Source organism: Elephas maximus, chromosome 15 (genome assembly GCF_024166365.1).
Source record: "Elephas maximus indicus isolate mEleMax1 chromosome 15, mEleMax1 primary haplotype, whole genome shotgun sequence".
NCBI classification, from domain to species: Eukaryota; Metazoa; Chordata; class Mammalia; order Proboscidea; family Elephantidae; genus Elephas; species Elephas maximus.
In genome coordinates this window covers 34,900,282-34,923,535 of record NC_064833.1, presented here as the reverse complement: position 1 = coordinate 34,923,535, position 23,254 = coordinate 34,900,282, and the positions used below count along the sequence as shown (strand labels likewise).

At 36.8% G+C, this 23,254-nt stretch overlaps 1 protein-coding gene across 2 annotated transcripts in view; it reads right to left on the bottom strand.

The window, feature by feature from the left end:
• ANGPT1 (angiopoietin 1) overlaps window positions 1-23,254 on the bottom strand; it is a 283,240-nt gene that overhangs the window by 61,692 nt on the left and 198,294 nt on the right. For both annotated transcript variants that reach the window (XM_049854301.1, XM_049854302.1), the window contains exon 5: window positions 2,057-2,184. In XM_049854301.1, coding sequence (XP_049710258.1) covers window positions 2,057-2,184 — 128 coding nt within the window. The remainder of the gene's footprint in view (window positions 1-2,056; window positions 2,185-23,254) is intronic.

The window sequence follows — 23,254 nt, the reverse complement described above, 5'->3', positions numbered from 1 at the left end:
AACAAAGCTTGTCTGGTAGGTAGAAGAGGTAGCAGCATCTAGAAAACTGCCTGCTGTCTTTCTTCCTTCCTGCTCTTACTCTGCCCTGTCCCCCTCTTTATGTAAGAGCACTGAAAGCCTCTTTTTAAGAAAAATTGTATTCCAGAAGAGGGGAAAACATGAGCCATTATAAATCACTTATGCATTAAAACCTTCAAAAGCTGGAACCTGTGTAAGGCAGAAACTGATCTTAGAAGGAAAACTCAAATATTTTCCACTAATAGAGAGGCATAGGAAAATAGTAAGACCGCACCCTGACAAAGGTGTAAAACTTGCGAGACCCAGAAAACCAAGGCAGTCCTGTCAAAGTCCAGCTCTCACAGGTTTCACTGTACTTAGTTGAAATCAAGAGAAGAAGAAGACCTGTTCGAAAGGGAACTAGAATTTGATCAGAAGATCTGGATTAGAGATCACACTCCTCCTCTTGGCAATTATGTGATACCTGGCCAACTGATCTCAGGATTCATTTTCTCACCTACCAAAGGAGACTAACAATCAAGAGGAGTAAGTTAAGCTCGCTTGCCATATGCTATACAGAAATGTTGATATTATCATCAACAGGTCATTTATTCATTCATTCATCCCAACACATATTTATGGAGGACCTATTATGTACCAGAGACTACACTAGGTCCCAGGGTATCAAGCATAAAAAGCACAGTCTCTCCTTGTAGAAGCCTGGTAGTGAGAAAATCATGCAAAGTTGCATGGGGAAATCAAGGAAGACCTTCCAAGAGCATTTGCATAGGACCCAGGAGAAATTTAGATCAAAAAACAAAATGAAATCCATTGCTGGCAAGTCAAATCCAACTCACAGTGACCCTATAGCAAAGGATAGGTTATTTAGGTGCAACAGAGAGAAGAGGAAAATTGTTCCATCTCTTCAGGGCAGGTGGTCCTTTCAGGTCTTGAACATCTAGCTAGGGCTTTTGCATGTCAAAAATCAGGGTGTTGGTCTCTTATCCTACTCTCCTTGAATGTCTCCTCTCAAGGTTCCCCATATAAAAAAAAATTACCCTGCTTTAAACAGACTGCCTTATCTCTACCTCCTCCACATTGTTTTATAATTATCTGTGTAGTTGTCTTCGTTACTATACTTGGTATTGTTTGTTTCATATTTGTGTCCCTAGCCAGTGACAACTGAATGACACCCACTTAATATTTATGAATGAAGGCATGGATAGATGATATAATGAATAAACGTGAGAGTAAAGAAAGGAGAGGTGACAGAGAGAAGACGATGTTTGCTTACTTCAAAGTTTACATTGGGTCCTGTTCAACATTCTGATGAATCTGATCCTTCAACCCAGTATTTTAGGTAAATAAGAAAAAAGAATTCTTTCAAGATTATCTGTGGGAATAGCATATGTTTCTCCTACCCTAAAAGGAGCAGAAGGAGCCCTGGTGGTGCAGTGGTTAAGTGTTCGGCTGCTAATAGAAAGGTTAGTTTTTTGAACCCACCAGCTGCTCTGCAGGAGAACGGTAAGGCAATCTGCTTCTGTAAATATTTACAGCCTCAGAAATCCTATGGGACATTCTACTCTGTCCCATCCGGTTGTCATGAGTCAGCATCAACTCCACAGCAATGGATTTGGTTTTACTTGGCTGAACAGAAGCATGGTTCCACAAATAGCAATGTGTTCCCCACTCCCTCCCCACAGTATCTGAATTGTAGAGGATGTATGGCCTCTGGATTCTCAGGACTTTGGAGATGGCTCTAACTCTTCATTGTGCATTCAAGGTACATGTAACCTGGACATGTAATATGTACGTGGCAAGCACTTAGGTACGAGACATCCCAGGAATGAGCAGAAAATACATAAAAAACTGTGTGTGTGAGAGAGGGGCAGGGAAGTCTATACAAGAGGGTTTTCATCCACTAGAGACCTGGGAAGCTGGGGAGAAAGCACTCAGGAATATACGTTTCTGGTTTACCAAGCTCACAAATCAATCTGATTGTTCAGCAATTCAACTAGGATCTGCTTTACATCTCATAAACAAACACTTCTGGCTTTACCTTTTTGGGTTCTGGCATATTATTAATATAAATAGTGTAGATTCCACTTTTATTAAAACCAGCTTGATATACATCTGCACAGTCTCTAAATGGTTTCTCTTCCTCTCTTTTTCCTCCCTTTAGTAAAACTGCAAAAAGAAAAAAAAGAGTTGAAATATGTGAGTAAGAACGTCACTACTGTTAGTAACCAAATGGACTCTGAGCATATCCAACCATGTCTTCATTTTCACCAAACAAATGTCAATATTGCATTTACTAAAAAAATCAATCATAAAAGCAATACTTGATTTTGAGGTGACTTATAAAATTACAAAACTGAAGAAAAAGGATTAGAGCAATTCCTAACTAAATACTTTTTGTATTCTATCAGTTTTGATTTTTGGTTTACCTTTATCAGAACATCAACTCAAGGGACAGATGATCTCATCATGTGATGCTCCCACCTGGCACCAATTTTGTCCACAATTCCTGTAAAATTTCTAAAACATTCTTATATGCCTTTCATAGGAAAATAAATAAGAGGGCTAAAGCATTTTTTAGAGGAGGCAGTGGCAAGGATAACAAATTCAAACACAAAGACTATATACAGTGGTTTAACACACTGAAAGCACATACTATTGTTTTTCTGTGGCTTTAGATTGAGAAAAAAAAAAAAGCTCCTAGAAATTTTTACACAAAGCCCCCACAACTTTCAAAGTGATTAGATTGGCAAAGTTAAAAAAGAGTCTCTGGCTTGATTAAACCAGAAAGAAAATAGAACTGAACTTTTTTTTTAAATTTAACGTCCTGAAGTTAAACCACCAGGCAGATAATAAACAAAAGAAAAAACAAGTAAGACTTTGAAACTAAGTTACGTAAGGGGAAGAGTCACAGAAAAGAGTGGGAGTCATGTGAAGATGGGAAATTTAATCATAGCTAGTCTGTATTGAAAAGAACCTTATTTTATTCACTGAGTTAATTCTTAATAAGTGAAATCAAAATAGGAAAATGCCTCATGTTTAGCAGTTCTTAGCTAAAGATATGTAGGATACATTTATAAAATATTTATGATTTAATACTTTCTTCTAATAAGTATACAACTTATTTTAGTAATTGATTTCATTTAAACTTCTAGAATTAAGAATATCTTAAAATCTGTTATTTAATAAATTACCTGCTTTCAATGACTTTGTGAAAATGATCTTTTATAACAGAAATATCAAAGACAAACTTCAAATCAGTGCTTTTAAGTTGATTCTAAATGTTCTAATAATTTAAAACGTTAGGCTGATTTAAACTAGAGATACATAATGTTTACTAATTTATCAGCAATTAAAAACTCGCAGCTTTGTGGAAAGAATGATTGTCTCAACATAAATGTTTCAAATTTTTACAAATACTAAACAATGTTTCGAGAAAATGAAATATCCATGCTGGATATTTTTCCATAACAAACAAAAATAATGTGGCATTTAATAGCATCACAGTATTCTATATGGCTCACATCCTTGAGTTAATGATCTTGCCAACTTATATTAATAATAATTAAGTCTAAACACCACCATCACAATCGCAATATTAACAGGGAATAAGTAAACTGATTAAAGAGTGCTAAGGGCTCATATAATAAAGAAGAATTAGTATATAGAATGTTATAAAATAGCAATTCAAAAATTAATATATAAATGCTTGCTCAAAAGCCATCTTTAATAGTAGTGGACATGAAAATATATAGGTATAATTTTCAAAAACAGTAATGTAGTTCACATGTGCCTGCTAATTTTAACCTAGTGGACTTTTATTTTTCTAAGACAAAAGCTTCCTAAATTCTAAAAGCTTGATCCCTTCTTCTGTTGAAAAGACAAAAATGACTAACTTTGATGCATAAAAAGGGGATGTAAAGAAATGCCAGTTAAAATTTATGAGCCCTTGAGACTATGAACAAAATAGGAAAATGCGGTCAACAGGAATCCAACAGTAAACCCACTTTTCTTTTTTCGAGTGTTAGATGGGGAAAATCCTTTATCTAGGGAGGCAATGCTTCTCTTGCATATACCACTTCCTGCCCTACCTACGGCTGCTAACCAAGAGGTCAGCAGTTCGAATCCGCCAGGCCCTCCTTGGAAGCTCTGTGGGGCAGTTCTACTCTGTCCTATAGGGTCGCTATGAGTCGGAATCGACTCGACAGTAGCGGTTTAGTGGGTGCCCTACCTTATCTTCCTTATATAAAGAGAACACATTCTCTTCCCACTTCTCTACCACACATTTCAGTAAGAGAAAAGAAAGGAAAAAATTGGGGTATTAAATTATTTTTCTGGAAGCTAATTTTACAAAAATGCTGTACAAACCATGAATACAAATCCTAAACCTGGAAGAATGGTTTGACGATTTTACCATAAGAAGCATAAGTAACAATACATGATGGTTACACAATAGGGTTTGTGTTGTTGTTGCCGTTTTCATTATTGTTGTTATGGCAGCATATCTGAATGTACATTTCATTTTTTGAAACATAATCTTGTATCTCTGAAAATTCCAAACATTTACATTGAGATACTCATTCTTTCCACAGTGATTCTTGTTTTTGTTGTTAGGTGCCATTTAATCAGTTCTGATTCATAGCAACCCTAGGTACAGCACTGCCCGGTCCTGCGCCATCCTCGCAACAATTATTATGCTTGAGCCTATTGTTGCAGCCACTGTGCCAGTCCATCTCCTTGACAGTCTTCCTCTTTTCCATTGACCCGCTACTTTACCAAGCATTATATTCTTCTCCAGAGACTGATTCCTCCTGATAACATGTCCAAAGTATGTGAGACATAGTCTCGCCATCCTTGCTTCTAAAGAGCATTCTGCTTGTATTTCTTCCAAGATGTATTTGTCAGTTCTTTTGGCAGTCCATGGTATATTCAATATTCTTTGCCAACACCACAATTTGAAGGCATCAATTCTTCTTCAGTCTTCCTTCTTCATCGTCCAGCTTTCATATGCATATGGGGCAATTGAAAACACCATGGCTTGTGTCAGGCTCACTTTAGTCTTCAAGGTGACATCTTTGCTTTTTAGTAAGGAGGTCTTTTGCAGCAGATTTGCCTAATGCAATGCATCTTTTGATTTCTTGGCTACTGCTTCCATGGGTATTGATTGTAGATCCAAGTAAAATGAAATCCTTGACAACTTCGATCTTTTCTCCATTTATCATGATGTTGCTTATTAGTCCAATTGTGAGGATTCTTGTTTTCTTTATATTTAAGTGTAATCCATACTGAAGGCTGTGATCTTTTATCTTCATCAGTAAGTGCTTCAAGTCCTCTTCACTTTCAGCAAACAACGTTGTGTCATCTGCGTAACGCAGGTTGTTAATGAATTTTCCTGCAATCCTGATGCCCAGTTCTTCTTCATATAGTCCAGCTTCTCAGATTATCTGCTCAGCATACAGATTGGATAGGTATGGTGAAAGGATACAACCCTGACACACACCTTTCCTGACTTTAAACCCTACAGTATCACCCCGTTCTTTTTGAACAACTCCGCTTGATCTATGTACATGTTCCTCGTGAGCACAATTAAGTGTTCTCGAATTCCCATTCTTTGCAATGTTATCTGTAATTTGTTATGATCCACACAGTTGAATGCCTTTGCATGGTCAGTAAAACACAAGTAAACATCTTTCTGGTATTCTCTGCTTTCAGCCAGGATACACATGACATCAGCTATGATATCCCTGGTTCTGAGTCCTCTTCTGAATCCAGCCTGATTTTCTGGCAGTTCCCTGTCGACGTGCTGCTGCAGCCGCTTTTGAATGATCTTCAGCAAAATCTTACTTGCTTGTGATATTAGTGATATTGTTGGATTATTTCATCATCCCGCTGGGTCACCTTTCTTGGCAATAGGCATAAATATGGATCTCTTCCAGTCAGTTGGCCAAGTGGCTGTCTTCCAAATTTCTTGGCAGAGACAAGTGGGCACTTCCAGTGCTGCATGCATTTGTTGAAACTTCTCAACTGGTATTCCATCAATTCCTGGAGCCGTTTTTCGCCAATGCCTTTAGAGCACCTTGGACTTCTTCCTTTAGTACCAGCAGTTCCTGATCATATGCTACCTCCTGAAATGGTTGAAAGTTAACCAATTCTTTTTGGTATAGTGTCTCTGTGTATTCCTTCCATCTTCTTTTGATGCTTCCTGTGTCATTTAGTATTTTTCTGGTAGAATCCTTCCATACTGCAACTCGAGGCTTGAATTTTTTTTCAGTTCTTTCAGCTTGAGAAATGCCGAGTGTGTTCCTCCCTTTTGGTTTCCTGTATCCAGGTCTTTGCATGTCATTATCATGCTTGACTTGGCCTTTTCGAGCCACCCTTTGAAATCTTCTCTTCAGTTCTTTTACTTCCACAGTGATTAGACTGCTTATTTTTAATTACTTATTAATTAGTAAACATTATGCTTAAAAGTTAATTAAGCTATGGTTTGTCAAAGGCCTTTCTCAGTATAAAGGAAGACTGATTTTCATATCTGTTGGTGTTCTTATTGTTTTAATTTATAAAGTGGGTTAATTATAACTAGCTCTGAGGCAGATCTGGGAGCCCTGGCGGCAAAGTGGTTAAGAAGTTAGGTGTTAACCAAAACGTCAGGAGTTAAACCCTATGGGGGAGTTCTATTCTGTCCTATAGGGTCGCTATGACTTGAAATCATCTGAAGGGCAATGAGTTTTTGAGACAGATTTATAAATTCGTTAACATAGAGCAGAGTGACTAAAATATAATGGGTACTCAAGAAATCGTAGTTACTACTGTTGTTATAATAATATTATTAATAGCAACATTATATTATTATTCTTTCCTCTAGAAGGGATGCTGGTTGGGTGTGAAGGCCAGCCAATTCCCATCAATGGAGTGGTGGATATTGTTGTTTTTCACCCTCAAATGCAAATATTGTATGTGGCTGAAACTAGGGCAGTTACAGTTGGCTGGTTATATTTAGGATTATATTGAACTGGCTGGCCTCTCCTTGTCAATGTTGGCTAATTAGTTTATTTCATTGGTTGACTAAATCAGGTCATACCATCATTAAGTCTAAAAGAAACAGGTAAAGTAATGTTGTATATTGTAAGCTTTGCCTGAATAAGATTTTAAGATTATTTCAGATGAAATTGTAGCACTGGTGGTACAGTGGTTAAATACTTGGCTGCTAACCAAAAGGTGAGAAGTTGGAATCCACCAGCCACTCCTTGGAAACTCTATGGGGCAGTTCTACTCTGTCCTATAGGGTAGCTATGAGTAGGAATCAACTTGACAGCAATGGGCTTGGACTCAGGCTCAGATGAAATTACATATGATGTATATATATCAGCATGTTGGTTGTAGAGGATTTTGATCTCCTAACTTTAGTTTACATGGCTAATTATTTTCTCTGTTAAATCCCTGACAGTTCTGAGTTTCGATGTCATGCTTAAAGAGAGAAGGCCAGTGTCGTCATGCTTAGGTAGTGTAAAACTGAAGGTGTGGTAAACATTTCAAAACACAGAAAACCAATAACAAAGATGAATTCACTGAACGTACAAGTATCAACAATAATGATAGTTTTTTTTTTTTTTTCCAAAATCTTTAAATTCAATAGGATGGAAGGTAACGGCTAGGGGAATGTGTGGTAAATGACAAGAAACAGGGATATGAAAGACCTGATGGAAGATACAAGAAGCGTGAACTGGACAGCTGGGAAGAGGGATGTGGATACCTGATAGAACACTTCACCTGTCTGTAAAAGTGGCTTAGATCTTTGGTAATATTAGACTGGTTTAAAAGCATAAATTAATAAATGGATCTTTACATCTAAAAGACCCTTCTTTGGCGACATACTCTTACCTTTTACTCTCCCATTCTTTAATTCCTACTAAATTTGTCTTTTATTATTATTATTATTATTATTATTATTATTTGAGGGTCTAGATCTCTGCCATTACTAGCAGCCACTTTCTAGACTTCCTTTCCTTTTTTGCTAGTCTCTACCTCAGGGCCAGACATTTAGGAATGGTTCAGGTAACATTCATGGTATTCTTGATCCATTGTCCTTTCATGGAACAAACAAGGTAAATCCAGACCCTAGGAAGGGCATTTATTCAAACATTAAAGTGAAGCTATTTGATGTCATCCAAATGTATGCTTTCTAAGCCTCACTAGGTTCTCCATGCTGTTTAGTCAAACCTTTGGTCATCTCTAATGGACTTTCTACCACAATTCCAGCAGAACCTACTTCAAATCTTTTCAATATTTCCAAGACTAAATCCCACTCCTTTCTTCTCTTTCTCTTGTAGACCTTGTTTTATTTTTTACTATGAAGATCAAAGCCATTTAATATGTCTTCTCCACTCCTTTCCTCTATAGTACAGAAGTTCTCTGTCATGGATTGAATTGTGTTCCCCCAAGATATGTGCCAACTTGGTTAGGCCTTGCTTCTCAGTATTGTGTGGTTGTCCTCAATTTTGTGATTGTACTTTACATTAAAGAGGATTAGGTTGGGATTGTAACTCCCTTACTAAGGTTACCTCCCTGATGCAATATAAAGGGAGTTTCCCTGGGGTGTGCTCTGCACCACCTTTTATCTTACAAGACATAAAAGGCAAGAGAAGCGAGCAGTGAGGAGGGGACTTTATACCACCAAGAAAGCAACGATGGTAGCAGATCGTGTCCTTTGGATCTGAAGTTCCTGTGCAGAGAAGCTCCTAGACCACAGGAAGATTGATGACAAGGACCTTCCTCCAGAGCTGCCAGAGAAGAGGAAACCTTCCCCTATAACTGATGCCCTGAATTTGGACTTGTTGCCTATTAGACTGTGAGAGAATAAACTTCTCTTTGTGAAAGCCACCCACTTGTGTTATTTCTGTTATAGCAGCACTAGATAACCAAGACATTCTCTTTGCCTATATTTCTCCTGCCTTCCAAGTTGACCTCTCCTAATCCCTTTTCCACTTCTCTAATTGTCCTTTCTCTTTCGTCTTGATTGGCTCCTCTTCCTCTCCTCACCACAATGTAGAAGTTTTGATAATTCTGTTCTTTTTCTTTTTTTAGAAGTTTTTGATTCTTATTTCAACTTTTATTTTGTTTCCATCTTTTTTTTATTGTACTTTAGATGAAAGTTTACAGAACAAACTAGTTTCTCCTTAAATAGTTAGTATACATATTGTTTTACAACATTGGTTAACAACCCAACAACACGTCAACGCTCTCCCTTCTCGACCTTGAGTTCCCTATTACCAGGTTTCCTGTCCCCTCCTGCCTTCTAATCCTTGCCTCTGGGCTGTTATGCCCCTTTAGTCTCTCTCTCTTTTTTTTTTTACATTTTTATTGTGCTTTAAATGAAAGTTTACAAATCAAGTTTGACTCTCATACAAAAATTTATAAATACCTTGCTATATACTCCTAATTGCTCTCCCCCTAATGAGAGAGCAGACTCCTCCCCTCTACTCTCTTTTTTCATGTTCATTCAGCCAGCTTCTGGCCCTCTCTACCCTCTCATCTCCCCTTCAGACAGGGGATGCCAATATAATCTCATGTGTCTGCTTCACCCAAGAAGCTCATTCTTCACCAGTATCATTGTCTATCTCATAGTCCAGTCCAATCCCTGTCTGAAGAGTTACCTTTAGTAAATGGTTCCTGTCTTGGGCTAATAGAAGGTCTGGGGATCATGACCTCCGGGGTCATTCCAGTCTCAGTCAGGCCAGTAAGTCTAGTCTTTTTATGAGAATTTGGGGTCTGCATCCCACTGCTCTCCTGCTCCCTCAGGGTTTTTTTGTTGTGTTCTCTGTCAGGGCAGTCATTGGTTGTAGTCGGGCACCATCTAGTTCTTCTGGTCTCAGGCTGATGTAGTCTTTATGCGGCCCTTTCTGTCTCTTGGGCTCATAGACAATTCCACTCTTGACCCTCTATGCTTTATACATCTGCTCTTTCAGCAAATTATGTAGCATGGCTTCAAACCTCCACACAGAAGATTCCTACAATATATAAACTTTTTTGAACACTGTAACAGACACTGCTCTGGGAATACAAAGATACATGAGAAAAATTGAACAGAGGTCATGGAATAATAATTTTCAAATAATGTTGTTTGTTTAATTATAGAGGAGCACACAACATAACCTGCAGCTTCAGGGAAATCTTCCTTGAAGAGATGAGATCTGAGCTGGTGCTTAACGCATGAGTAGCATATGCCTCTCTCTTGACCTCCAGATCTATATTTCTACTTGTCCTTTGGGCATTTCCTACTCCTACCCCAACTTCAATCTGTTTACTGTTACCTAATCTTTCCTTCCAAATTCTGTATTCTCTATTTCTCTTACTGGCCCACTATCTTCCCCCAGTTGTCATAGTTAAACATTAACGAAAATCTAAATATAAAATTATTGTACTGAGGTTTTTTTTATTGATATCTCTGCCTCCTGTTCCTTCTTATTTCAATCCATACTATATCAATTACTTCAACAAATATTAATTCAACGTTTGCTCTGTAGGGTCTCTATGAGTCTGAATCGACTCAATGGCACTGGGTTTGGGTATTTACAAAACTTTTCCTAGGCACTGAAGATACAAATTTGAGAAAACCTAGATCGCGCCCTCTATGTGATCACAGTCTAATGAGAGAAAGACTTGTTCTATTAGTTAGGACATCTTCCATGATGAGAGAAAACCCAACTCGAGCTGGCCTAAGCAAAAAATATAATTTATTGGACCATATAATTGAACGACCTAGGGTAGAGATTTAGGTAAGGCATAATCAGGCTTCACACAATTAAAAAACTGATTAGAAATTGGTTTCTTTCTTTCTTTTTTTCATTCACTTGTTATTGGCTTACTACCATGGAAGCAGCAGTCAAGAAATCAAAAGACGCATTGCATTGGGTAAATATGGTGCAAAGGACCTCTTCAAAGTGTTGAAGAGCAAAGATGTCTCCCTGAAGACTGAGGTGCACCTGACCCAAGCCATGGTATTTTCAATCACATCATATGCTTGTGAAAGCTGGACAATGAATAAGGAAGACTGAAGAAGAGTTGACACCTTTGAATTGTGGTGTTGGCAAAGAATATTGACTGCCAAAAGAACGAACAAATCTGTCTTGGAAGAAGTACAGCCAGAATGCTCCTTAAAGGCAAGGATGGTGAGACTGCGTCTTACATACTTTGGACATGTTGTCAGGAGGGATGAGTCCCTGGAGAAGGACATCATGCTTGGCAGAGTACAGGGCCAGCAGAAAAGAGGAAGACCCTCAACGAGGTGGATTGACATGGTGGCTGCAACAATGAGCTCAAGCATAACAACGATTTTGAGGATGGCGCAGGACCGGGCAGTGTTTCGTTCTGTTGTGCATAAGGTTGCTATGAGTCAGAACCAACTCGACAGCACCTAACCACAACAACAACAACACCTGGTAGTAAAACGGATGCCAACAGCTTTTAGGAGTATAATCTTTCAGGTTTAAATACAGCAACAAAGAGAGAAAATGCAGACAATTGCCACAATGTACCAGGTACAGTGGGAGCTTTCAGGGGGGATAACCTTCATCTACCAGGTGGACTTAGAGAAGGCTGCCTAGAAGAGATAATACCTGAAAGAATAAAACAGGTAGGAAAAGTTTATCTGAGCTAAACTTTAAGAGCCTAGAATGTGAACTCAGAGACTTCACCCACACCAACATCAGCAAATAAATCTAGAAAGTCTTAGGAAAAAAATCATTCATTCTTTTCATTTATCCTTATCTGTACAACCAAATCTTTGTGATCTAAAAGGGAAGAATAGGGACACAAGCAGGTGCATGGTCTTTCATTATTCAACATTCGGTCCCAATAAACAACCTGAAACCCCAACCCCAGCAGCTGTTTACTTTACCTGGCTTCTCCCTTCACCTGCCCAACCAATTACATCCAGACTGTGTATCCGCCACCACACTGAGTTCAGTGAAAGACTATGAAAACTGAGGCACAGGGTCACTTCAATTCAAATGAACCCTCAAGAGGAAACTTCCTGGAATTTAGGATTTCGAATTCTGAGTCTCAGCAACCCTAGCAGAGAACACAGGGAAAATTAGCATCTCTGCCAAAAACCAAAACCAAAGCCGTTGCCACTGAGTGAATTCCAACTCATAGCCACCCTGTAGGACAGAGTAGAACTGCCCCATAAGGTTTTCAAGGAGCGGCTGGTGGATTTGAACTATGGACCTTTTGGGTATAGCCGAGCTTTCAAGTACTGTGCCACCAGGGTTCCGCATTGCCCTAGAGACATGAAAAAATCCAAAGCCGTTGTTCCTACCCATTTCTAATAAGTTGTGTTAAAGGATCAATTCCTCAAACATTTGTTTTCAGTCTTCAAATGTGGCTAATGGTTCATATCTTTCCAGTAATTAATACACATCAGAATGTATGTGGATCAAATTATTTGCTTAAGGATAATCATTGTGGAGCTTTTGGGGCTGTCATCATTAAGAAGGCCATAACACAAGGAATTGATCCTGTCTGTGATTTCAACACAACAGGTGACCAAAGCTAACTGAGTATACGGTTAAGTAAAACAGCACATCTGATAAGGTGCAAACAACCAATTAATTAGATTCTGTGCATTTCAGCCAGGTGTGTGGACATTTTATAGAAAGGCCATTTTAAAGACACTCCCTAGAATTCTAGTGTACTGGAAAGGATTTTGAGATAATATTCACGAAAGAGGACAATATCTTGCATCTCGATAGAGTAGAAAAAGCAAAAGAATGTGTGCAAGCAGTCTAAGTTCTAATGTTTTTGTGAGTGAGTGTGAGTGTGAGGGAAGCTTGCCCATGATTTTATAAATGCATAGTTAAAAAAAAAAAAAGCTTTATGCTTCTAAATTGAAAAAAATCAAGGTTGGTATTTCATCACATATAAAACAAGTGCACAAATATTTAGATATTTGTGCACTGATTTCTGAACGTGACTGTTTTTAACCTACAAAAATGGCAAACTACATGCTATTCAATCTAACAAATGCATGTATTCTAGTCTTAAACACTCTTAATCTGAAATCTTTAATTAAACAGCTCTGGTGGCACAGTGGTTAAGAGCTCAGGCAGCTAACCAAAAGGTCGGCAGTTTGAGTCCACCAGCTGCTCTGTGGGAACCCTGTGGGGCAGTTCTACTCTGCCGATAGGGTCGCTATGAGTCAGAATCCACTCAACAGCAGCCGGTTTGGTTTTTGGTTTGATCCACCCACTCACCCTAGTAAAAGGGAACATCATTTATCTGTAACAATATTATCTTAACTAAAAGTTTTTTTTAAGAACTGTTTTACTCTCATTTAAATTCTTTGTATGTACATATTTTGTAGTTAATTGGTGGGACTATAATAATCATGATCATAATAAAAACAACCATTATTTGAACACTTACTAAGTGTTAAAAATCTGAACTTGATATACCAAGTGTGTTTTACATACTTCATTATCATTTGACCCTCATAAATATGAGGTGGGTTTATCAATATATTGTTTTGTATATGAGGAAACTGAGGCTCAGAGATGCTATGAAGAACTTGTAAGAAGTGGAAATTGCTGACAATAAAGCTAAGAGTCTTAACTATTTCTTACTAGTCTTTGGAGTAAAATCAAACCTAAATACAACCTCTATGTCAGAATCATCAGCAATACTTATCTCCACTGAGAAGGTCACATCCAGGGTCCTGAGTGAATCAGGACAGGTCTTAATTCTGAATGTAGACACAGGGCACAAGCCCTTCTCATGGAAGCAAAGAAATGTGGGGAAAGTGAAAGGAGTCAGAAACGACAGGAAAGAAGAAAAATAATGAGATGAGGGTAGAAGAGAGTTGCAGGCAATAGAACTCTCTGTGGCACTAGAGCCTCGGCAGAAATATGAAGCAGTGATGGCACACAACTTCAAGAGCTAAACGAGGCCTCTACGTAGCCATATTGGATTTCATAAGGTAGATATCCTGAAAGCCATGCTCATTACCCTTGATTTACCATCATTAGTTTTAGATATTATTCTTACAAGCTAGTTACATGGTATCTCAGCCTACGGATTATTTACTAGAAGCTACAAATTTAGAGAAAGAGCTGGTGGGGAGGATGGAGTGAGGGTGTGTGTGTGTGTTCTTTTTCTAGAGTTAGTCAAGATGACAATAGAAAAATTGGTCATTTAAAGCTCTGAGAGAAAAAGAAAATATAAAAAACTAGGCAACCTTAAGAAATGATAGTAGTTTGGGTATTATTTAGTATAAGAAAATTTATTTTCTATGCATTCTCCACGGCATTATGGTATTATGATGAAAATTAATTTATCTTAATGATAATGACCTTAAATTACTAGGAAAATCAATTTTATTCAATTATTTATGAAAAAGAGGTGAGGATAAATACAATGTAGAAATACCCTCATGCTATTGCAAATTTTTCTTAAATCTCTACTACTTCTAAAGAGATAAATTTTAATTATCTAGAGAATTTATTACCCATGATGTATAATTGTAAGTATACACATTTTTAATAATTGAGATACATTCATATGGTATATGAATTGTTAAAACTATATGGACATGCAAAGTACTTTATGACACAAATGGATCTCTGATTTTACAGTAGGATTTTTTTTAATGTAGAAGAATAATTTTGTTTTGGAAGAATAATGAATCATCAAATAATTCTATTTATTTTACCCACCTTAGTTTGATTACTGTATTTAAATACATTTTCTAATGCTCTTCTAATGTGAAATGACTCCTCTGTATATAACTGAATTGACATATGATATTAGTTACTGCTCGAAGTAGTCAACAATGAAAAAAAATTGGCTAAAAGTTGAAAATGGATTTGTACACACTTTTGTTTAATTGAATGACCATCCATTTTTCATAAAATTCATTTCTGTGTTTTCCCTTTGGGAACCCTGATGGGCAGATACGAGTGCCACATGACCCTTGCTGTTTGTTCAGAAGGTCACTTCATTAACAAAGATATTTCAGGTGTTTCATGTGTGTTAATTTCCCATGTAATGCTTTCAACCTGTCTGGAATATACTGATTTTGCACCAAAGATTTCCCATGCATGTGGGAAAGCTTAAAGGGCATCTTTTGTGCCCTGTTATGAGGAGACAAAGAATCAATTTCTGCAAAAGTCATTAAAAACGGAATTAAAGTCATTGCGCAATGTCATGGAAATTAATAGAAAGTAGCTGCTAGGTGCTTTTGAAAACTGACAAAACAAAAATCTTCACGTTGAAGTTTTAAATAAATAATTAAATGCTGACTGCCACCACAGGTTTGTCACATTGATTCTTACTTTTGTGGTGAAATATACTTGAAGAACAGTATTTGACTACCAATAGGGATTTTGCATGAGGTTCTACTCTGGACTTAGGGCTTCCCCAGTCACTAAGAATGATACAAAACAAAGAGAAGACATGGAAGTATTTGATCATGAAATGTGTGGGTTTGTCTAGGACATCAGGTATATGGTATTTATAGGGAATCAGAACCCAAGCGTTCTGATTCCTTTCCTTCAAAATCACCATGCACTGCCTTCTATATGGCACGTACATGGCTCTTCCAAGATGCTGGTGAGGAGACCATCTCAGGTGAAGCCCTAGCTCTGTGGAGATGGACTGGTAGATTAATTATGGTTAAGATTTGAGGTGTGTGTTCGTGTGTGTGTGTGTGTGTGTGTGTGTGCATTTTTCTAAGTGGGTAGATGGACCTAACAACTGGCAAAACCTTCCTTTAGAACCAAATCTCCACTTAAAATTAAACCCAAGGTTTAAATGCATTCTTCTCAAGGAACTCACAGTGGCTGTGAAAAAAGAACATTCACACCTGAAAATAATTATGAGTGCATGCAAAGCCATGATCAAATACTTGCATTAAAAATGTTTGATTTAATTGATATTACATTTAATCACTTGACTTCTTAATAAATTCATTGAAAAGGTGGGGCATCCTTGGTAGGTCACATATTAGCATGACACCTTATCTGAGGTGGTCTCACTCAGAATGAGAACACCCAAGCCAGCACTAGGGTGAGACTCCAGTATATTTAGAATTAGTTATGATATTGGCATTCTTTAGTTAAAAATAAATTATGAAGCCTCATAGAACACTAAATATGTTTTTATCATTAGTTATAAAGGTTCTTTGCAATTGACTTTAGAAAAATCTTATGCAAAAATCAGTATTTTGCCTATATGCATTTAAGCCTAAACACACGGTTGCAACATTTCTCAGGTCCTATTTCCTTTCTATCCTTTCGTACAGCGTAAGACTCTCTATGGACGTTTCACTCTATGATTGATGTGATACATACATACTTAAATGATGTTAATAAAATATTTTTTTCTTACTTTCTCTCAGAGTGATTAGAGATGTCATTTGGCTTAGTATGAAGTGCCATATCTTATCCTTAAATAATGTCCACTGTCCCATTTTGTACCCAGATATAGAAAATATCTGCTGAATTTGACTTGAGTGTGGATGAGTCCAGGAAATGACTTACTTGAAAACTATTTTGTGCTTCTTTGCTTTAGCCAACCAGGCCATGAAAGCACAAGAGAAGAAGGAATGGAGTTTGCTCATAACAATCCTAGAATACCAAGGAAAGACCCTTTTTTGGTGGCCTTTCACCCTGGTAACTTCCAGGCCCAGCTGGAACCAAGAGATATCCCTTTTCACATAGTCTAGTTTCTGAAGTTGAAACTCTAATTCCAGAAGAAAATTAACCACAAAATTTCAATCTCCCCCAAAAGATGTGGTTTAGAAATAGTTCATGGGAGAGGTCAAGGACTATATTATTTTTTATTTTGTTATCATTAGTTTGGCTATCCAGTATTCATACGATTTTTTTTTTTTTACAGGAATTACGACTTTTAAAAAGGCAGATAACATGCTCCATCAAAAAGGAGAAATATACCATTTCCAAAAATAAACAATCACTTTCCCCTTAAGCCATTGGGTTTTATGAAAGGAAGTGCTAGAGAGACAGTGTGGTTCATTTGAAGGAAATTGTAAATGTTTGACATATAATTTTCTGTCAAGATAAAGCATTTCCTTCATTAAAAGGAAACAAGTGCTCACTGTAGCATTCAGCAGATGACTTCCTGTATTTTTCTTTTTCTTTCTACCTAAGGTTAATTTGTGCATTACAAGTAGTCAACTAAAAAGGCAAATATTTTACTCAGTCAAGGAAAATAATATTTGCTGTTTTTAATCAATGTTTATATGAGTGACATTCAAAAAGTTTTAATTTCCTCCTAGCACTTGTGATGTTTTTAGAGTCTTTGTTAACTCAAAGGACTGCAGGAGTTCAAACTATCTCATCCCTTGACTGAACGATTTACTTTACAAATGCAATAGGTACTGCACAGGAGGTAAATTCCTTTCAGATGGCAGAATTATTCTGAGAACAGAGCCAATGACTTCTCAGCACTGGGAAGGAAGCAAATGCCTCATTTCCTCTTTTAAGAAGGCCAGAGGACCGAAAGTAATGATCAAACGTTCCGTACCACTGCAGTCAGTCTCTGGGAAAGAGGCTTTAGCCCAAATAATTTAGATCACTGAAGAATTAGTAGTATCAGTCATTACGTTTTTCAGATAATGTGAAAGCTGTTTTTTTTTTTTTAAATGAACTTCATGAAAAACTCTATGAATTGAAGTTTGGACTTTATATTAGGGAACTAAGTATATGAACATGTTCATGTCTCTTAATATTTGTTTTTAGGTTTCTTTGATTATGGCTCCCTAGCTACAATTTTTATGTCTTTCACGTTCAAGTTTCCTGAATATGGGTAGGCGACGCTTTCTGTTTATACTTCCTCTCAGTCGTTTTAGTCATATGCTTCATTGAAACTCTACCCATGGAAGGTCACGTCCCAGTGCCAAAATTCACTTTTCAGCCTTTTGTTATTATTATTATCTGATCTTTCTACTTATTTGATGCCGAATATAACACCTTTCATAATAGTTTTTTTCTCCCTTCCTGATACTGCTCACTACTGTTTTTTCCTTCTAATTCCGGGCTTTCCTTTGCGAATCCTCTTAAAAGGCTTTTATTTGTCTCTTAAAGAACTTCCAATTTTCTGTCTTTGATTTTACATTCTCTTTATTTTATAAAATGGATTCAACACCTTGAGTATGTAAATTATTTTTACTTTTTTTGTACATAAAATTGTGCCTGTGTACTTTCACTATTGGGGGAGTAAGTGGGGAGGAAGACAGAATAAGTAGTTTTCATCAGATTCGCAAATGGATCTATGACCCCAAAGTGGTTAAGGGTCATTACTTTATATGTACTTTCAATGATTTCATTCACTCTTATGGCTTCAACTACTTTTCTTCTCAGTCTACATGGTCATTCAGATTTCTCTCCCCTGGTGGCAGGGTGATAGTGTTTGGCTGCTAACCAAGAAGGTCGGCAGTTCAAATCCACCAGCCACTCCCGGGAAACCCTATGGGGCAGTTCTACTCTGTACTATAGGGTGCTATGAGTTGGAATCGGCTTGACAGCAATAGTTTTATTTTTTTATTTTAATTTTTTTTGGTTTGTATTCCTCTACTTACCAGGCTCAAATGTCCCACAGGCACCTCAGTCAATATGTCCAAAACTAAACTCATTAAAACAACAACAAAAAAAAAAACTCATTACCTTCCCTTAAACATGCTTTCCCCTCATGTTGCTGATTGAAGGAATGCCATAAGTTAGCCCAGAAACTTAGAAGTTATACTTGGCTCTACTTCTAATAAGTCATTATTTCCTATTGATTCTAATTTTTTTTCACAATTTTCCCTTCTACCTGCCTTTCCATTTGCCTCTGCTTGATCCTGACCTCATCATTTCCCTGCTAAGAGATCCTTTGAGAATCTGATGAAAACCATCAATTCTACCTTCCCTCCCCATCATAGTACAGACTCCAGAACCAGACTCCCTGGGTTTCAGTTAGTTTCCTCACTTGTTAGCAGTTTAGTTTTTGGAGATTATTTATCTCTCTGTGCTTAGTTTCTTTATCTGTCATATGAAGTTAATAGCAACATCTACCTTGTGGACCTGTCAAAGTTAAATGCATTAATATATGCAGAGCACTCAGAAGGCTCGCACATTGCACATGTTCTCCAGCTATTTGCTAAAATTGTAATAATGACAAAAAACCCATCTGGCCCCCTACTTCCAGGCTTGTCAGCTTCCAATACATTCTCCTATATTGTGACTAGGGTGATTTTTCTAAAATATAAATGTCATCATGATTATATTGTCTACAACTCATCGTTATCAGAAAAAAAAAATGCCACCAACTTGTTCTGCCTCAATTTACCTATCTAACATCATCTTTCACTGTCTCCTGCTTTTTATTCTGAGCTTTTGACTTATGGATATATGCACACCATATGACCCCCCTCCCACACTCCCATGACTCCTGACATGTAAACGTGTTTTCACTCTCTGGAGCATCCTCCATTTTCTTTATTTTGGAGATTTAGTCATTACCTCCCCCATTAGAATCAACCTGTCTATGTTGTAATCCTGCGTCAACTTTTTCCAGCTACATAGCCTTGGGAAAACTACTCAAGTTCCTTAGGGAAGTTAAAAAATGGGAGTAAACATAGTAGCTCCTTCATATGCTGTTGTAAGAACTAAGTTAATATATGTGAAGCGTGAACAATGCCTGACTCATAGGAAGCGTTCAGTAGAGTCCCCAAGAAAATTCCGCAAAAGCTGGATTCTGCCCTCATCTTTCTGTCCCTGTCATGATTTTAATATCCCTCCTGTGTGCGTTGCTAGTGCCCCAGTGCCCTGGGCTCACCTCTAGCAACCTATCCTGGAATAGAGTTGTCTGTATACCTGTCTCTCTCCTCACTAAACTCTAGGTTCCTTGGAGCCACAGACTGAATTATGTCTTTATTCTTTCCTCAGTGATTTGGACAGTATCTGGCACATTAGAGGAACCAGAAAAATGTTTATTAAATTAAAATGGATGAATATCCTTATCTCCCAGAAGATCATTTAAAACAGAGTAGTTGTTTTATAACAGTTTGTTTTTGAATGAATGGGTAAATCCATGAATCACATCTCAGGACAGTAGGAATGTGCTCCAAGCTGATTTGGAGAGCAAGGCTGTTAAAAAAAAAAAAACCCTGAGTAATTTTATGATGGAGCCTATTTTCTTTCTGCTTTCTTTTTTTGTCTTGAATTTGGCTTTCCTTTAACTTTTGTATGCTTTGCCAGTAAATAAATTCTTTGCCATATAACATGACATTGACCTCATGTGTACAACATATGTGACAATGTTTTAATTCAATGCTGAACATAGATGACAGGCGAAAGTTTGATAGTCACGCCTTCTGAGGTATCCTAATTGCTCTCCCCAAAGGAAATCCAAACCTTGTTCCCATGCCTTTATTAATATAAACAATTTATTTCCTGTAATAAGTATAAATTGCCAAAAACATGAAGAAGTCAGCTCAGTTTTGATGCTGTGATAATACTGAGGGTAATATTTCTTTAGTGGGTAATGTTTCTAAGAATAAATGTGACCAAATGTCTGCAAACAAAAGTTAAACAAAAATAAATGTGTTACTGGAAGTCTTTCAAAATGGGTGCCAGTTAAGATTGAAATAATTATTTGCCTAAGACATCACTATTGCCTACTCAGAACAAGAAGAGGAAAATTTGGTGAATGATTTCAGAAAATATGTTTATTAATTATGCTTAGCTTAAATGTATCTCACGATATCAGATGTTTTAGTAGGAAAGTCCTGTGAAATGAAACAAAAATACCCCCAGCATGCAAAGATGAATTTACAGTTCCTGATCCAAACAAATGTTTGGAGAAAAGGTAAATTTCTAGCCAACATTTTCTAGAAATACTTTTATCATATACCCTGAATTTGTTATAAACACTGTAGAAGGCATAAAAATAAAAACAACTACAATTTATTGAGCAAGTATTATGGATAGGCATAGATGTTAAGTGTTTTATACAAATTCCCTTTAACTTCTGCTACAAAACAATTAGGTAAATATAATAATCCCATTTTAGAGATAGGAAAATTGAGATTAAAGGAAGCTGCTTGGATGATTGTCAACAATCAGACATTCTAGGGCACTGTATTCATATATTTTCCATGAAAGAAGTTTTGCTTATATGAAAACTAAAAAAACCAAACCCATTTCTGTTGAGTCGATTCTGACTCATAGCGACCCTATAGGTCAGAGCAGAGCTGCCCCATACAGTTTCCAAGCAGCTCCTGGTGGATTCGAACTGCTGACCCTTTGGTTCGTAGCCATAGTTCTTAACCACTATGCAACCACAGTTTCCTTTGCTTATATATAACACTTAATAAATGTGTGTTTGATTGCATTATGTCACTTGGAGGAAAAATACTATGTCTTCAGTATTGTGTTATTTTATATGCAGCATCTAATTTAACCCTTTCTTGATCACTGTGTAGTTGATACAATTATCCTGATTTTATAAATGATGAGACGGCTTTATAAAGGTTAAATGAATTGCTAATGACAAAGTAAACTCACTAAAAAAATTCTTCTCTTGTGCTATAGTATTACATTCTGGCTGTCTCCACGAATGATCAGGACAAGTTGAAACCAGATGACCTTCAGTGTTAATTAAAATTTTCAGGTTTTTGCTTGACGACATGGCCCATAATATCCTTGGAAAATCTTGCAGAAGTCCACTCTTTGAGTTTTTAAAATACACATGTTAGAAAATTTGATGCATTTATTGTGGTTTATTGATTTTGGAATATTTGCACATATGTAAATCTAAAAGTAAAATAGTCACATATAATTCTTTGGTAAATAATAAATTCCTGTGAAAAATGAATTTTTGGTCAGAGAAGTAGGCAAAGGTTTTACGGGTGTGCTATTAGAAAGAAAAAAAAAGTCATTTTAGTGACTGCACGCTATTTTTATTTTACAACTTCATGAGAGGCAAATTGAACAGATGCTTGATTGATGTCACACTCAAACCCCAAACTTAATCAAATATCTAAATTTTAAAGTCACATCCTCTGCCTTTAAAGTCTACGGACACATTTATTAGGCACATACTCCGAAAAAAGCTAAAGAATGATAAGTAAGAGGACATATGAGCTCTGTGAGAATCACTAGCACTTGATATCTCTAAAATCAAGGAAAAAAATACTCAACCCCATGTGCTTTAAGTCTCAGGATGATAAGAAAAATGTGTTTTCAATTTTTCCCTGAATATATTCAGCCCTATTTGAGAACAGATACGTCTCATATTAATACTTAATTTCTAAATACTCATGAGCGCTATTAAAATTCTCTGGCAAAATTCTACCATGCTTTCCTTCCAGTGGACTCTAATTCAAGGTTTTGGCAGACTCTGACTGATTAGCAGGTTTTTTCCTTCTCAATCACATTATTGAGCACACCCAAATGGAGCTCTGGGAACTCACTGTTTAAAAAAAATACTACTTTACAAAGTATATTACAAACTTGTTTAGACTATCTAAAGGAGATGTAATTCAAGGTAATGGAGTGTAATAGAGAAATGTGAAATGTCTTTAAAACAAAATCACTTAATGTGGAATTATCATCTTTATTCATATCTATACATGAAAGTATGGAATTGAACTAATTTTTCATGTAACTCAAGTCCAACGTTAAATTAACGGAGCCTCCCCATATGTCCATTTCCTATGAACACTGAACAATTACATGAGTGGCCTCATAAGCCACAGCTCAATGACAACCATCGCTTCAGATATAACTGGTGTGTTCATCACCATTTACAATTCCATTTTCATTCAGTTAAAGGTTGATTAGAGAGTGGAACTACAGAAGATGACACCAAGGTCTAAACTTTTAAGAGCTCTACTGAAATTCTCTTTGAAGTGGGCAGGTGCACAGGGAGGCACTGGTTAAATAATTGTTAGCTGGATAGATGAATAGATGGGTGAGTGTCTTATAAAGAGACACAGGCTTTCAGGTATTTCCAGTAGTGAAATATTTCACAAAAATTTTAATAGTATCAAAATTTTCTCATTTTTCCACTGTCTTGAAGACACAAAAGAAAAGTGTGCTTAGATGCCCTTTTTAAATTTTCTCTGCATAGGCCTAAGTACAAGCTATCCCAGTAAGTACTTTTAAAAATAACAAATTCTATCTCATCAAAAAAAAAAAAAATTTTATTTATTTATTTTTTTTTATCTCATCCACGACAGCTGATG